Consider the following 17,514-nt stretch of genomic DNA (forward strand, 5'->3'; position numbering starts at 1 on the left):
ATGTATGTATATTATAGCATACTACAAATTGTATAATACCACATCATACAAAATAAACTACTTGAGTGCATTCAATATTCAATTCTAAACCGATTATACTAAAGCCACTTAAAATCGAATTATATGCTCGATTTTATGTTCAATAAAACTAGACAAAAACTTAAAAACCCAAACTGCATTTTAGCCCAAATCCAAATTACAATTTGATCAAACCCGAGGAACATCCCTAAAACGCAATCCACCATGCATTCGACATGAACATAACATAAGGCATACAAAGTGGGTCAATAGATGTTAACCAATACCGGAGCCCGTGATTATTTAGTCGTATGTTGAACCATAATTTACTAGACAACACCCCTAAGGACGTGTTTGATAAGACGAGCATTCACAATATTCGGTTTATCACGCTATTAGCTACATCTAGACGTGCACAAAATAACCGGTTCCGGAACCGAACCGGTGGAACCGACCCGGAACCGGTTCTAACCCATACCCGGAACCGGTTCCTGACCGGGTATAGGATTTCTCCTCGGAGCCGGTTCCAGAACCCGACCCGGAACTGGTCAAAACCCGGTCAAATACCCGACTATACCCGGAACCGGTTCCGGAACCGAACCGGGTTTGACTTTTGTTGACCATACCCGGAACCGGTTCCTACCCGGTTCCGGGTTTTTTAAATACCCGATTTGTGCACCTCTAGCTACATCCTTATATTTTCAGCTCATGAAAACAAACACTAGTGAGATTCCAAACTTTAAAAGAAAACACTGCACATTTTGAAGTCAGAAAGCAGCTTATAACTGTTGAAGTAAAAATATATACAAAATTATTTACCATTTACGCAGGCAGACCGTGTACACAGTAACACATATTATAACATTATATAACATACATTTGGTCGTGTTTAGAAAGAGTCTTCGGGCTTCACGAAATTACGATATTCCAGTTGAGTCATCTCCCCACCGGTTACTGGATCAAATTTGCATCTATAAAAACTGCATTTAAAAAAAAAATTCAATTCAAGATATCCAACAATAATGATAAAATTCAGTCAAAATTTTTTATATCATTTTAAGTTTGATAATATCTTATTTATCTATTTAAAACACTAAAAATACAACGCCTATAAACGAGCTGTGAATGTTCAATGAGTTCAATTAACAGTTTGTGAACCGTTCAACGGGAAGTTTGTTAATGCTCGTTTATTTTACAATAAACGAACAAACATGAACAAATTTTTTTTCATTTAGTTAATGAACGAGCATGAACGCATGCCTTGTTCATGCATTTATGTCTGTAAACATAAGTTTATGCTCGCTCGTTTGCATCCACTTATGTTTCGTTCGTTTAATATACTCATTTAAAATTTTTGGGTCCATTACAACTTAGTCTAGTTTTAGTTAGTGTCTAGTCCTAGACTCCTAGCACCTCGTTCTTCACATAACTTTTAGCTGGTTTTAGCTCGATTACGTCAGTTCATCTATGTTCAGTTATGTTCGTACGTCTACGCTCGTGAACTGTTTGTTTACGCTGTTAGCAAACGATCATAAACGAACACGAGCACACTCATTTTCTTAACTAACGAACACAAACAAGAAAACCATGTTCATTAATCGTGTTCGATTGTTCATTCGGTCAAAATTAAACAAACAAACACAAACATGTTCCATTTGTGTTTGTTCAGTTTGTTTACAAGCCTACAGGTTACTGATACCGTAACATTGGTTCAACGATATTTTTAATTTGTTTATCCAGAGAAACATAACTGATAATATTTTGTTTGATATGGAACGAGCAAACATGACATTTTAGTGATTCAACGGATAAATATGATATTATGAAATTTAGACCAGTCACTTGTTTGGTTAGAACAAGAATATAAACGGTGACAAATGACAAAATTACCCTTTTTATAATTATGTAATTTCTTGTTTGTTTTAGACAAGGAGAGAAATAAGTATCACGATACAGAAACAATAACTAACCTTCCATCTATGCCAAGAATAACAACTGTATTCTTTTGGTGACCAAATGCCACAATGTATTGTGAACCTTCAACCAAACGAAACTGAGCCACCGACCACTCTGAGCTGAAGTACTTGGGCAACACTCCTGAAATATTTATTAACTTTTGTAAACCACCAAAACCAATTGTCTGCTTCTGATAATTTAATTATCACTAGTTTATAAGATCACTATACCTTTAATGAAAGAAAGAGATGAACTCGATGAGTGAACAGGGGAGTTATGGCTAGATGAATCAGTAGCCTTATCAATGCCTTGGCTTCCAGTACCAGGCTTGAGGTTGAAAACATGAACCGTGCCCTTGTCACTTGAGACTGCTAGCCACTGAATGTTGGATGAAAATGCAAGACTGTATATTTCCGCTCTATCTGCACCCCTTCTTACCTAAACCAGAATGAAACTATTATTTAATACCAGTGTTGTAAAAATCACGATTAATCACCGATTAATCGGCGATTTGTCAGTTGTCACTAATCGGAATGCTACTACTTTGATTTCGCCTAATCAGACCAAAAAATTGGCAGTGGGTCAAAGCCGATCCAAATCGTTCAAAATATGTCAAAATTGGTCAATATCTTTGAGGTATATAAGATGCTTAATAATCCAATTCGATTAGAAATTTTAAAAATTACATATAAAATTCCAACCAACTAATCCCTATTAATCGCTAGCCGGTACCCCGCCGCCAGACTAGCGCCTAGCAAGTTCTACAACAGTGCTAATACAATAATGAAACTGATTCAGAATCAAAAATAATTTTGATAAAGTTTTAAGCACAATGTGAGGTCTGATTCATAATCCCTAATAAACATAACAAAATCAAGCTTACCTCCTGCAACAGTGTCCCATCATGAGTATCAAAGATTCGAATGAGCGTCCCTTTGCTGCTAGCAGTAGCAATAATATGACCATCTTGTGCCAGGCTAAAACAAGCGATCCTTGAATCATGAGCTAGAATAAACTTCGTCTTCTTTGACGCATAATGCTCAACCCTAATTTGCCCTTTCTGCAACCCTGGACAAACAAGAACAAAATTGCTCGACCCCTGCGAAACCTCACACAGCCCCTTCGGATTCGTAAACGTCTCGATCTGATGCAGAATCTTCAAATCCGCGAAATTGTATACAAGTATCTTCTGTTCCAAAACAACAATGATTCGATCTCGTCTTAATCGGACTCCGCGGACTTCAGAACGGAAGGACAGCTCACCGATACACCGGCTCTTATGATCGTCCCAAATCATAACCTATTAGACACAAATGCAACTAGTTAATGTTAAACACGAAGTTTATGTAAAAATGAATCAAGTATATAACCCTCTCTCTTGTAAAACCATAATTACAATTATAAATACAATATCACAATTACACCAACATTTACACACACTTAACTAGGCCTGTAAATGAACTGAACGTTCATCAACTGTTCTGCAGAAAGTTCGTTTATTTAATAAACAACTGAACATGAACACATGTGTCATTCGTTCATATATGTTTGCTTATTTACGTTAATTCATTTATGTTTGTTCGTTTAACCTTTTTAACTACGTAACTTTATAGTTTTTTAAACATAATTAAATATGATAGTAAACAAAACCCTTATGTAACTTTATAGTTTTTTAAAAATAATTAAATATGATAGTAAATAAAACCCTTATGTAACTTTATAGTTTTTTAAAAATAATTAAATATAATAGTAAATAAAACCCTTATGTAACTTTATAGTTTTTTAAACATAATTAAATATGATAGTAAATAAAACCCTTTTAACAAATTTAGATGTGTTTTTGGATAAAATGCGGCATATCAGACTTGTTCGTTTATGTTTGTTAATGATATGGGCATGTTTGGATGTTTGGAACTGAGTTTCAAAACAATTTATTGACTTTATGCAAAAAGCCAGGATTTGTAGCTTTTAGAAAACAGCTTTTTAACCTTATCATAAAGCTAAAATAAAAGAGACTTCTGTGATTGTCAAATATTTTTTTTAACTTACTGGCTTAAGTCAATAAGTTGTTTTCAAACTCAATCCCAAGCATGTCCTAACATATGTTCGTTTATGTTCGTTCAACTACATTCATTTAACTTTCTTTGTTAATATCCATTTGTGTCCGTGAACCATTCGCTTAGCTTTTAAACAAACAACATGAACAAGAGCTCCATTACACGTTCATGTTCGTTTAAACTTAAACAAACGAACACAAACACACCTACACTTGATAATAATAACACCTTAACCACCACATCATTCACATTTTCACACACACTCAAAACACTTTAACTTAAACCTTATTCCGCGAATAACGCGGTTCGTTTATGTTGTTGATCAATTAACTAAACGAACGAACACTGACACATGTGTCATTTGTTCATTTATCTTAATGAGCTTACCTTTATGTCCATTTAAACCTTTTAACTATGTAATTTTATAGTTTTCAAAAATAATAAAATATTTTGAGAAATAAAACCATTTTCTCAAACTTAGATGCGTTTTTGAATGAACTGTAACGTATTGGACTTGTTCGTTTGTGTTCATCAATGCTAACATATGTTCATTTGTGTTAGCTCAATGTTTGGTCAATTGTGATCATTCGTGTTCGTTTATGTTCGTGAACTGTTCGTTTAGGTTTTAAATTAAACGAACCAACATGAACATGCCAATTTCTTAATAAACAAACATGAACTACAAACATAAACACGCATACACTTAAAAAACAGTTTTAACTTAAACCTTATTAGGCGGATAATGCGGCTCGTTACCGCCTCCAACCAACGCCAATATATTACACCGAAACAACATCTCCACGGTCCCAATCCCACCTCCATTCTCAAAATCTCTCCTAAATATCTCACGAAACGGATCACAGTTATAAATCCTAAATCCACAATTAATCCCACACGCAAAACATCCATGATCCTGATTAAACGACACGTGGAGCAACGTCACCGGTCCCGCAGCCGCCACGTGTCCGTCACCGTCATAATCAGACGGTTTCACTTCCGTAGTTGTAATTATTGCTCCGCTGTTGTTATTATTATCCGGATTGTTAATCGGATCCGGATCCTGAGTCGGATCTGGATCGGATTCGGTGACGTCACCAGTATCTGGAAGAAACTGGTTGAGCCAGTCCCTAACGTTATCGTCACCGTCGGTGTGAGTGTATTGAGCTTGATGTTGTTGACTGGAGGTTAATCGGACTGGTGCCAGTAGTGATGTGAGGTCATCGCCGTCGGTGGTGGTGGTGGTGGTAGTTATTGACTGGTCGTCGTTAGGGTTAGGGTTTGGCCATGACGGAGAAGACAACGGAGAGACGGTTGCCATCGTTAGTAATAATAATAATTGGAACTTGAGTGTGAAGACTTTATCCAAAATATAAAGTTTTTGTATTCTAATTGATATTTTATATATTCGCTTGCTTACAATTATGCCCCCCCCCCCCTATACTTTTTCTATTGTAACAAGTTTGCTCAACTTTTTTTTCTTTTTAACAGCGTGGATTAATCTCCGTTTAATTGCTAGTCTACACTTCACTTATTAATTTAGGGTTAATCGGTCAATTGTCCAATCCAGCTAAAATCATGATTAATCGAACTTAATTGGTTTTTCTGATAATATTCTGGCCAATATCGGCAATATTTCGACCAAATTCAGCGGTTTATGGCGAGATTCCGGCAAAAATCGAGGTTTCTGGCGAGATTCTTGCCAATTTTCGGCTAAAATGTGTTTGTATATGTATAAAACTGAAGATTACGTATAAAAATGTGTGTGTGTGTATAAAACTGGAAATTATACATTAAAGTCTGATCCGATTAATCCAGATTAATCGTTATTCCCCACCTTGCCGACCGACTAGCGACTAACGATTTTTACAACACTGTCTCTTACCGAGAAGCTAGTAGGGGCCGGGAAAGCAAATAGCAATCCAAATTACATCATTAATCATTCCATCTAGACAAATTCACATACTTTGATCTACTTTTGATGCATAAAAAACTTAACACCTTAATATCAAAATTTAACTAGTTCCAACATATATCTAGACGTAATTAGTTAACTAATTACACAAACATGTCATATATCAAGTTAGCAATATTGTATAATGTATATATTAAGGGAAGCAACATAAAAGCATTTACTTTCATTGTGTAACCATACCACTAGACACTAGTAACATAAAAGTCACTTACTTTCGTTGTGTAAGTATGTTACCATTACCACCTATTACCACTTCACCAGATCAATTTTTTTTTAATATTATTATACACAACAATTGTAAAAACCAACATTACTCATAACAAGGACCACTTAAATTAATATGAACCATTTGAGAAGAATCGTTAAAACCAATACGAACCGTTTAGAAGCAATACCGTTTGGTTTACGGTTTAGAACCGCTGGCCTAACTTGAACCGGCCCAAATCGTTCCGACTGGTTTAACTAACCCAGCCAACTCAATTGGTTTAGTTTACTTTTTCCCAAACTAGAGTTATCGAATCAGGGCCGGCCTTGGGCCATGGCAAGGTGGTCGACCGTCATAGGCCCGACACCCGATAGGCCTGAATTTTTTTTTTTTTTTTTTAAATTATTGTTTTTTTATTAAATACAATATGTGTATTTATTGTTTAAACTCAATTACATAACAAATAATTTGGTCTAGTGGCAAATGGTATTACTCTCAACCCAAAGGTTGTGGGTTCTAATCTCATTTGACACATATTTAATCCTATTTTTAAACAAAAGTTTTTTACACAACCCAAATTATAACTAAGTAAACATGTATAAAAATTAAATTGTTTAAACCTAAAAAAAAACTTTTTTTACTTGAGGCCCAAAAAATTTTTCGCCTTCGGCCCAATTTTTTGTCTTGCTTTCTCGGAGCCGGGCCTGTATCGAATCAGTCCATAATTTCTGTAAAACTAGTCGAACCAGACCGTGAACCAGACCCTTACTCATACAAAAGTAACAACCCGACCCAACCAGACCCTGTCTTTTAACATAAGCATCATGGTTTATTGGTATATATGTTGAAGTGAATAACGATAAAAACATAAGGGGCAAAAGTTGAATTAGAAAATAGTATAGGGATTAAAGCAAAGGTTTCGTATAGGACCAGTATTCGCTAATTGGAGTACACGTAACACGAAAAACGAATCCACATGCTTTGGCTACACTCATATGTTGCATATGTGACTTGTACATTCTCATCTTTATGCTGCATCTTTAACTTGTACATTTGTTTTTTATATTCATTCTTTGCCACTTGCCCACTTCAAAGTTCTATCTTCGTTTTCTTATTCTTCTTTTTTGTTTTTTTCTCTAACAACCAAACAACCATGAATAAAGCTCGGCTATCCGAGGTAACCCAATGACAAAAGACGACCACATACGCTCACGCATCGCACATAGAGGTGTTCAAATTGGGTTTTTCTAATACTCGGTTCCGTGTATGGAACCGGGTTCAAGTATGGCTGGGTATTGAAAAATCGGACATTGACAATACTCAGTTGGGTTCGGGTCCGGGTACTGTTTTTAAAAACCATACCCTATAAACCGGGTTCGGGTCATGTATAGAACTGGGTATTCTAAACCGGGTATTTGAATACCCTATTTTCGGGTATTAAAAAAACCCTATATTCGGCTTCTTTTCGGGTATACCTTATCCCGCCGGGGGGGGGGGGGGGGGGTGGGTAGTAAAAACCCGTGTATAAAATAAGATTTTCCAGTTGTTCTTTCACGTCCGGTTCTAGGTTCAGGTTTTTTGTGCACCTTTGATTGCACATAGCGTCGGTTAGCCAAGCCCACCATCTCATGTTCCGGGAAAAACCTGCCAACCAAAGTCCCACTGTGGTAAAACCCGATTGGGATCGGATTCAAACTTGAGACCTTACAGTCTCTAGCCCAAGTCTTCACTTCCCCACCGATGCCAATGCCAGATGCTTTTCTAATTGCACATAAATTATTCCACATTATTTGTGTAATCATATATATTATTCACTCATAAAGTACTGTAAGCAACTTATAAAATATTATTTACAACTTTCAATCTGACCCTAATTCTAATAAGACAAGTAATACAACAATAACACGGTAAATAACTCTACTTGCTCTGTGTATTACTGTATTGCTCAAACCTGAGAGAAATATGTAGATAAAATCACGCTCGTTTCGTTCCCATTTACGTTTACTTCTTTCCTGAATAAAAAATGAGAGAAAAATCACCTCAACATTAAACAAATACTACTCGAATTTCAGCCTGGTTATTTATGAATGGGTTGACTTGGGTTGTTTTGTAAGTCAAACGGGTTGAAAGTCACCCCTAACTTTAATGCATTCAATAGCTTAAGCCAATCATTTAAAACAAAGTAGTTCCGTTAAATATGATTAAACAGTTGATTAGTTTTTTTAGTTGACAAAAACAGTTATGAATAACTCAAACCACCCGCCCCACTTCAACCCACACTAAAATGAACAGGCAAGTTTCTTCTCAAATAGGTTGACCAGGCCCTACCAAGCCCGTTATCCAACTAAACGTACCAGGGAGGGTGAAGTCGAACCAGCGTTCCAACATCAAGCTCTACATCATCACATATTCTTGAGCTAAAGATGATAGTCATATTCTTCCGTTTGATAATGTTTGGCGGATTATCTTTAAGTGTTAAACTCTGCGGAAGCACACAATAATTCTTTAATCATACAAATTAATGGTCCATTTTCCGTGATCAGTTAAATGCGTACATGTATTTAAAAAGTTTAGCTAATAAATAAACAGGTTGGGTATTCAATGTATAACTTGTTTTATTTTAAATACACTAGATGATTATTATATGTTTATATAATAATATAATCACAGTTAGATTAACATACCTCATCAGTTTCAATGGAAGAACACAAACAAACAGTCAGCTTTCCTTCAAGAGTCTTCGACAGTATCTTCACATCCAAACAACTTGTTTCATCTGAATTCCGAATGACCCCGAGTTAGACAAAAGGAAATTACCTATTTAACCTTCTTATAACATATTTGAAAATCTTCTATTACAAGTTCACAGACTCCCTCCTTTTTTTCATAAAAATGTCTTTTGGTCATATTACTATTAATTATTTAAGAGAGAACCGCAGTTTTCGTCTTTGTGGTTTGACCAAATCTGCGATTTTAGTCCAATAGTTTCAAATTTGCGATTTTCGTCCAAAAGTTTTGTTTTCACTTGCAATTAAACCCGATCCAACTAGCCCGTTAACTTTGGTCGTTAAACCCATCAACGTGCCCCTCATGTGAGGGGCAATTTTGTCCTTAATTGGTTGTGTAATCGATTGGCCTGTTTATCTACCAAATGTGTCATGATCGAAGACACCAGAGATGAATCGTAATCCTCGTTTGTTTGTGTAGGGTTTGTTGAATACAAAGGAAGGAACGACGAAAATGAAAATGGGATTTGGGAATTAGGGCTGGGGTTTATTTGGGGAAAAAAGAACAAATTTGCCCCTCACGTGAGGGGCGCGCAAATGGGTTTAACGACCAGAGTTAACAGGGTTAGTTGGTTCGGGTTTAATTACAAGTGAAAACAAAACTATTGAACAAAAACCGTAGATTTGAAACTATTGGACTAAAACCACATATTTAGTCAAATCACAAGGACGAAAACCACAGTTCTCTCGTTATTTAAATAATCAGCTGATTATTACAGCTTCCAATAACATAATTTGAAAATTTGTATGCTTTAAAGTACCTTCCTTTTGTAATTTGTTCAAGAAGATTGAATCTTTTTCCTTCTCACACTGCATCACTCGCTTCAACTTTCCAAATAAGCCAAAGCTACAATTTGGAGGCACAAAATATAATCAATATCATATAAACAATAAAAACGTTCAAGAGAACGGGAAATTAAAATTAACGTCACCCACCCTGTATGTTGTGGAACTGCATACATGGAATCATCTTCATTTGTAGAAGTAGCACCTAAAGCTTCATGAAATTGATCAGCTATAGTCTTCTGTTTGGATTCTGGCATGATAACCTCTTGAATTTGATGATTATACTAGAGTCAAAGCAAAACAGTTAAAACTTCATATGTCACACTTCGAAATTAATATTTTATAAATCATAAAGGCCTAAAGGATAAAGCACAGATAAAATTACAGACCTCGTTTTCTTCTGATGAATCACTGCCCAAATAATCAGGATTATCATCTATGTCATCATGACCCGTTGACAGTATACTTCTCGTGACAGCTTCTGTGTGATTGTTCTGGAGTAGATAAAATATCATTTCAAGTGTGACATAAAGTTACAGGTGGCAAAATGGGCCGGAGAACGGGTCGGGCAACGGGCCAAGATGGGTTCAGGTTTGGTTGACCCGCAATCATTTTTGTCATTTTGTATAAATAATAAATTATCAAAACTGAATTATTACAACAGTTATATTAACTTTTGAATAAAAATGATTCAAGGAGTAGTAATGTTGTATGCATAAAATACACGTTGGACGACTATTGGCACATTTGATCCGTTTTTAGCAAAAATCTTTTTATATAACCTGTTTGAGATAAAACAAAACCCAGATCGACCCGTCGATATGTATAAAGGTCGAAATCGCTATCTCTATGTAAGGTTAAAAGGCAAAGGAAATAACATATACTTACATGGGAGATACTCATAGTACTTCTGGTATATCACGTTCGTCTTGAACCCGCAAAAGTAGCTCTGTGACTGAAGTTGTGGAATGAGTATGTGAAATAGGAAATCCAGCTGGCATCATATGATTCGTCATCCCATCCATCTCTTTTCCCTGGAAAACTTCAGGAGATCGGGATGACTACTTGGTATTCTGTTTAAAAATGGATTCAGTATTTCAGTTACATCACATGATGGACTGACCTTAATTGACGTGTGACTTTCGTATGCACCACTTGAATCTTTAAATAAACTGTCATCATGTGACTGTGCTCGAATAGAAAACTTGCGTTTGGCTTTGCCTTGGCCACCTGGCAGCAAATGATTAAACATTAAAAAAAAATGATATGAATCATCAATTTAAGTAATTACCTTTAGATGACCTCTTTAGTTTGGAAGATAAAGAATGGAATGAAGCACAATCAGAATCATCGTTCTCATTAACTAATGCATCAGCTTCTGCATTTTCTGCAAGCCAAGTGCAAACTCCATTTGTATTTCCTCTAAAACTAAAAGGGTTCATTTTCAGGTGGTTATCAGCCACAGAAGCTTTCTCTGATGTGTATGTGATTTCGTCCTTGTTGGCAAAATTTGGAAATTCGACATCATCTTCTACACATGTATCAAGTTGCACCTGATTACATAAAGGTGAGAAATGAAACCTTTTTGTATACCATGAAACTAGGTAACAATGTAACATCATGCGGTAGTTAACCAGAATGTATAATAGAGGTAAATTGCATATTCGATTTTTTACAAGGGTGATTTAATAACTACAATAGGAAGTTATGGTGTTTTTTTGGTAGACGTACCTTATGAAGTAAACTAGCATGATTTCTTTCGTGAATGACTTCATTAGCGTCTGCACCAAATCAGAACATAAATCTTTAAAGCACATTAAATGAATAATTTCAACTACAGATTATAAGGTATTTAATCAATGTGAAATAAAGTTGAATAACCAGTACCTCTAAGCATATCAAGTTGAGAAAGAATTTGTACTTCACTCTGTCAATACTCAATAACACACACAATGAGCTCACATGACAAAACATAAATGCACCATTGTCACACAGACAGTTACATGATGAAACAGTCTCCTTTTTTCCTTATGAATAGCAATGTATAACATGCTATAATGTTTAACAGACCAATCCTATTTAAAGATAGGTTATTCTCGTGTCTGAGTTATTTGAAGATCCTTTTGGATACATAACTGAAATTGCACGTGATTAGCTAGAACTCTCCTTGAAACAATTACAGAATCATAAATGTTAATTCCATGGTTTTGTACAATCATTGAATTCTTTTGAGTCATTTGAAATTCTACTTCTTAGATCTTAGCCTCATCTGACCACTTTTTATGATTGCCAAAAATGTAACAGTTTATTTACATGTAAAATAGTTTCAACATGCGGGCATGCATGATTATAAACTGTTACATTTTTAGCAATCATGGGAAGTAATCTAAGAAGCAGAATTTCAAATGACTCCAAAAAAAAAAATCCACCATTGTACCAAACCACCATGGAATTAACACGTATGGTTATGTAATTCTTTTAAGGAAAGCTCAAGCTAATCACATGTAATTTCAGTTCTTTATCCAAATAACTCAGACTTGTATCAACCTATCTTTATATAGGTTTAGTCATAAAGCTAACTAGGTCTGTAAACGAACCGAACAAAAACACGAACAGGGGCATGTTCAAGTTCGTTCGCTTAGACTAAACAAACAGTTTATGAACGTAAACGAACGCAAACAAACATAAACAAACAAACTTAAACGAAAATATTTGAGCAAACATAAATGAATGAAAATGAACATAAGTGGCCAAACATAAACAAACATAAGTTAGCATCAATGAACACAAATGAACAAGTCTAATACACACAGTTAATCCAAACATATGTATTTATGTTTATATATGTATAAATAAATTACTTATACATTTATTAAAATTTAAATGAACATAAATAAACAAGGGTAAATGAACGAACATAAACGGCCGTTCATGAACATAAATGAACGAACAAAACACGTGTTCATGTTCGTTCATTTAATTAAACTAACAAAAAAATTTGTTCGTCTATGTTCGTTTATTATATATATAAAGTATAAACGAACTTCAACGCCGAACAATTCATGAACATTCACCTCGTTTACAGGCATACTAGCCTATCTTGTATTCTCTAAAATCACAGCATGTGTTTAACTTAGTTAAACCTAAAACTCCTAGTGGTGGCTAAGCTATCAAACCAGTATAGTGAAACAATAACATATAGAAGAACACTAAGCCGTTAATGCAGAAAAACATCGAATATCGGTCGAGGACCGATACTTGAGATATCGGTTTTCACGGTGGGATATCAGTAATTTTAATATCATGTAGAATTTATATATATAGTTTAACACTAACAATAAAGTATACACTCCTACTATTAACATATTATCCTTTTGCAACTTGTAAAACACTAACAATTTGTAGCAAGTAGGAACTAATTAAGACTCAAAACACTAACATTAAACAATAAAAGTTGAAAATTAAAACTTAAAGCACTGATATCCGGAATATCGATCATATATCGTCGATATTATCATTACCGATACTTTGACCGATATTGACTGCATAGGAAGAATATTAACCTTTTTTTCAGCTGGATTACCCAATGAAATGTGATCTTCTCCAAAATCCTCATTGAAATCATCATCCTCTTCAACCAAACAACATATCCAAATTCAAATTCCAAATATTAAAACTAAAATTCCACCAGTCATATAGCTAATTACATAATTACCTGATATACTCTGATCAGAATGATCATTTTCCTGCAATCAACAACCTCCAATTGTTACTTAATATCAAAACTAAACAAATAGATTGTGATTCACTAATTATTAGGGCTGTCATAACATATCGGACACGACACGATGACCTGTCGTACTAACACGAACACGACACGATAACTAATCGTGTCATTTTTTCTAAACACGACCACGAACCTGTTTAGTAACAGGTTAGCCTGTTAAGGGACCTGTTTAAAGACACAATGAATAATACATGTGTAATAAAACAAAATTTTTCAAAACGAGCATAAAATTCTTAATTAATAGATAATCCATAACATATTTGAAACAAAAAATCACAAATCCATAACATACCTTGAAACAAAAAAACTCAAATCCCTAATATGCTTGAAACAAAAAACCATAGAAGCAAATCATAACATCTATTAAAAATATATTATCGGGTTCTAACGGGCATGAGTGAAATGTCGTATGTAAGTATGACTTTAGGTTTAGGACTTTAAAAGTGTATATATATTTATTTTTTTTAAATTAAAAATCTACACTGGTTACTAACAGGTAGGGCTGTAAACGGACCGAACCGAACCGGACGAGACCTTGTCCGTGTTCGTTCGTTAAGCTTTTGTAAGACAAACGGCCGGTTCACAAAGACTCTACCGAACGGAAATTCGTGTGCGTTCATTAAGGAATTGAGTCTGGCCGTGTCCGTTTGTGTCCGTTCATCAATATTGTAAACAAACACTAATGGACAAACAAACACACGAGCATTAATGAACACTAATGGACAAACAGTCAAACACTAACAGACATGAATGTACATTAATGGACAAACATACATAAACAACTCTAATGAACTAACAAACATAAACAATTACACATCAACTTCAAAAAGTATAATCATTACCAGACGTTCACGAACACTATTAAACAAACACGGTCTATGTTCATGTCCGTGTTCGTCCATTAAGCTTACCGAACGGAACTTTTTTGTTCATGTCCAGTTCATTTATTAAACGAACAAACATAAACAGACTTCTTTCCTAACAGACATCCGGACGTTCGGTTCGTTTACAGCCATTCTAACAGGTTAATACACCTGGTTAAGCTCAAACCTAAACTTATTAAAAGCTCGTGTCGTATTAACAGGTCCGTATCATAAATTAACAGTAGTACTACTAATTATTACCGCTTCGTATGGCATTATTAATTAAACTTATAATAAACTACCTCTAATCTAACATTCTAACTCTAATTATAATTATGATAATTAGATACTATAAATTACAAAATTAGGTTAAATTTTGAACAAATAGATTACCGGAAATACAGTGCTCCGCCATATGACGACACGACGACGGAGCTCCGCCGCTTCACGGCGAACCGTTTGGTAGACTATCGGCAGCTCTTCAGGTAGGTGTATGCCACGTACGCACCACAAAAGTTGGTTAGTGAGCTATAGGTAGTGAGTGAGTGAGTGGATATTTAAGTTTGGGCCTTTTGGGTTGATAGAATAAAGCCCATAAATGTTTATTATGTTTAATTTTTTTTTAACGGTAAAGGATCTCACATTGGGATACAAACGAGTTGGGCTCGAGCTAAGCTTGTTTAACTTAGACGGAGCTCGAACTTGACTAGTTTCAAGCACTATTTTCAAAGCTTGATCTCAGCTCGTAAGTAGATTGTCAAGTTCAAACCCGGCGTGGGCTCGGCTAGTTTTCTATTTATTAATTATTTTTATATATTTTTTTCAATTAAAATTTTATGTTTTTAAAATAATATATATTATTTAGTTATTTTTATTTATTTTTTAATAACATTATATATATTAATTAAAAATTATTAGTTATATATTTTAAAAATCATATAAATGTCAAGACTCATTTAGTCTCGCGAACTGGCGCGAGCTCGATAAGTGAAGCCTGGACTCGTTTATTAATCGAGCTCACTTATAAGTTTGGGCTCGCGAGCCCGCTTGAGCTCGATAAGTGAAGCCCTGACTCGTTTATTAATTGAGCTTACTTTTAAGTTTGGGCTTGCGAGCCGGCTCGAGCTCGATAAGTGAAGCCCAGACTCGTTTATTAATCGAGCTTCCTTTTAGATTCGGCTCGCGAGCCGGCTCGAGTTCGATAAGTGAAGCCCGGGCTCGTTTAATAATCGAGCTAACTTTTAGGTTCAGGCTCACGAGCTGGCTTGAGCTCGATAATTGAAGAAGGATTTGATTGATTGCCTTAAGGTTTTAAATCAAGATATAAACAACTGTCAACAATTTTCTCTCCTTCTGAACGAGCAAAATTGCTAGCCTAACTGAAGATCTAGTGAGTAGGCTTCAAATGATTTCGGTGCCATGGTTCTACAAAGGAGATGTCAACCCAAGTTGATAGTCCTGTGGTAGTAGAAATTCCAACACAAAATCTAAGAGCTTGAGAGTTGAGGTAGATATTATCAGAGAGAAAAAACCAACATACGATAATACCAGATCAAACGTGGTTAAACCTTCTAAAAACGGGCACCTTATATATGCCTACACATCAATCACCTTTTTGGAATCACACGACCCTTGTCGTCCACATGCCTAACTCGTTTAATAAACGAATTGTGTTTAGGTTGTCCCAAACTTAAAGAGGTTAACTCCTTTAAACGAAAACTAAAACAATAAATATATAAATTCTATGTTTAGATCAACATGTTTATGGGCCCACTTAGATGGGTGGAATGGTGGATATGGCTCATTTGAAGCCTTCATCTTCATTTTTTACGTTTGCGCCACATCAGCTTTGTCTTTCTCATTCTTCCTCACCATTCAACTAGGGCCTCTTATTCTCATTATCCATCATTCTTCATAATTTCATTATTTAATAATATAAATAATTAAAAAAGAAAAAAAATCAAGAAACAAAAATAATTTGTGATTAAATCTTACCCACTCTCCCTTTGAAATGAGGCGAATGACGATAGTCATTCCCATTATTTCAATAGTGGGAAGGAGATTGTGGTGTTCAAATGAGATCATTGAAAAAAATATGTGTCACATAAGACTAATAAAGATTTTTTACTGAATCATACCCTTTAGCCTTGCTTATTTACAAAGTCATGAACTCATCCGTCATCATACTCTTTAAAAATATACTATATGTCTATTTATTTATTTGTTTTTTATTTAGCCATCGTTATAGAATCGTGTAGATATCATTTCATCATTTTGTAAATGTCTTTTGGCTTTTCACCAAAAAAAGAAATGACGAGATAGTCGATATCTTTTGTTTGATATCTTATATACAAAAAATTCTTAGGTGATCTATTTTAGGCATTATTGGATGCATATACAAAAGGTGTTTGTATAAACTATAAACACAATCATGGAATCCAACGTCTTCATATGAAAAGATACAAAAATAAATCATAAATCTAGTCACTTTTAAGATTATTTTATTTTATTTTTCAGATTTTTCTTCTCTTATTTGTTAGTTTTGTCGACTCTCTCAACTAAATGATGCTCAATGATTTTAGATAGATAACTAGGTTTAAATCCGCCGCGTTGCGGCGGCGGCTTAACGCAAATACGGTTGGCATCGGTTAAGCTCATCACGACACCTGCACTAAATAAAAATATTATATGTGAACGCCCAAAATAGTGTCATCGTACGTACAACTTATGATGAAAGCGACACATATACACTCATTATCTGATAGAAAATTAAATTAGTAAGGTAGTGTTTGGTATGAAGTAATGAGAGGTGGAATGAAATGACTCATTCCAAATGAATGAAAGAAAACATGTTTGGTTATCATTCATTAATGGAATGAATCATTCATAAGGAATGCAAACCCTTCCATATATAACATTTTTCATTCTTTATCAAAAGTTGGTTTTTCTTTCATTCCTTTTAGGAATGAAATAGAAAATGATCAATAATAATAATAACAATAATAATAATAATTAATAATAAAAATAATTATTATTTTTGTTATTATTATTACTCTTACTATTATTATTGCTATTTATCATCAT

At 34.7% G+C, this 17,514-nt stretch overlaps 3 protein-coding genes across 3 annotated transcripts; all 3 read right to left on the reverse strand.

Moving 5' to 3' along the window:
- Positions 1–756: 756 nt before the first annotated feature.
- On the reverse strand, positions 757–5,385 carry LOC143574394 (autophagy-related protein 18a-like). The gene is made up of 5 exons (XM_077059034.1): positions 4,759–5,385; positions 2,858–3,274; positions 2,205–2,412; positions 1,989–2,115; positions 757–998 (listed from the first exon to the last, which is right to left on the reverse strand). The coding sequence occupies exons 1-5, from the start codon at positions 5,347–5,349 to the stop codon at positions 908–910; spliced, it is 1,434 nt and encodes a 477-aa protein (XP_076915149.1). The 5' UTR covers positions 5,350–5,385; the 3' UTR covers positions 757–907.
- Positions 5,386–7,983: 2,598 nt separating this feature from the next.
- On the reverse strand, positions 7,984–10,413 carry LOC143574395 (uncharacterized). The gene is made up of 6 exons (XM_077059035.1): positions 10,170–10,413; positions 9,931–10,064; positions 9,756–9,841; positions 8,893–8,984; positions 8,563–8,690; positions 7,984–8,220 (listed from the first exon to the last, which is right to left on the reverse strand). Exons 1-6 carry the CDS (start codon positions 10,293–10,295, stop codon positions 8,154–8,156), a joined length of 633 nt encoding a protein of 210 aa, XP_076915150.1. The 5' UTR covers positions 10,296–10,413; the 3' UTR covers positions 7,984–8,153.
- On the reverse strand, positions 10,197–14,948 carry LOC143574396 (uncharacterized). The gene is made up of 9 exons (XM_077059036.1): positions 14,833–14,948; positions 13,496–13,526; positions 13,344–13,411; positions 11,662–11,707; positions 11,512–11,561; positions 11,072–11,333; positions 10,904–11,010; positions 10,669–10,814; positions 10,197–10,274 (listed from the first exon to the last, which is right to left on the reverse strand). Exons 4-8 carry the CDS (start codon positions 11,675–11,677, stop codon positions 10,680–10,682), a joined length of 570 nt encoding a protein of 189 aa, XP_076915151.1. The 5' UTR covers positions 11,678–11,707; positions 13,344–13,411; positions 13,496–13,526; positions 14,833–14,948; the 3' UTR covers positions 10,197–10,274; positions 10,669–10,679.
- Positions 14,949–17,514: the final 2,566 nt, after the last annotated feature.

This window comes from Bidens hawaiensis, unplaced genomic scaffold (assembly GCF_021521415.1).
Source record: "Bidens hawaiensis isolate Kalapana, Puna unplaced genomic scaffold, B.hawaiensis_p1.1 tig00026906_1, whole genome shotgun sequence".
NCBI lineage: Eukaryota > Viridiplantae > Streptophyta > Magnoliopsida > Asterales > Asteraceae > Bidens > Bidens hawaiensis.

Bases quoted from the DNA above. Each gene is read 5' to 3' on its own strand.
- LOC143574395 (XM_077059035.1), bottom strand. From the start codon at position 10,295: ATGATATTTTATCTACTCCAGAACAATCACACAGAAGCTGTCACGAGA. The intron at 9,842-9,930 runs GTGGGTGACGTT...TCCAAATTGTAG, and splicing joins GCAGTTCCACAACATACAGG to CTTTGGCTTATTTGGAAAGT. The intron at 8,691-8,892 runs GTATGTTAATCT...GTGCTTCCGCAG, and splicing joins CTTCCATTGAAACTGATGAG to AGTTTAACACTTAAAGATAA.
- LOC143574394 (XM_077059034.1), bottom strand. From the start codon at position 5,349: ATGGCAACCGTCTCTCCGTTGTCTTCTCCGTCATGGCCAAACCCTAAC. The intron at 3,275-4,758 runs GTTTAAGTTAAA...TGTGTCTAATAG, and splicing joins CGCATTATCCGCCTAATAAG to GTTATGATTTGGGACGATCA. The intron at 2,413-2,857 runs GTAAGCTTGATT...ATTCTGGTTTAG, and splicing joins ATGGGACACTGTTGCAGGAG to GTAAGAAGGGGTGCAGATAG.
- LOC143574396 (XM_077059036.1), bottom strand. The intron at 11,334-11,511 runs GTACGTCTACCA...TTATGTAATCAG, and splicing joins ATGCTAGTTTACTTCATAAG to GTGCAACTTGATACATGTGT. The intron at 11,011-11,071 runs GTAATTACTTAA...ATTTGCTGCCAG, and splicing joins ACTAAAGAGGTCATCTAAAG to GTGGCCAAGGCAAAGCCAAA.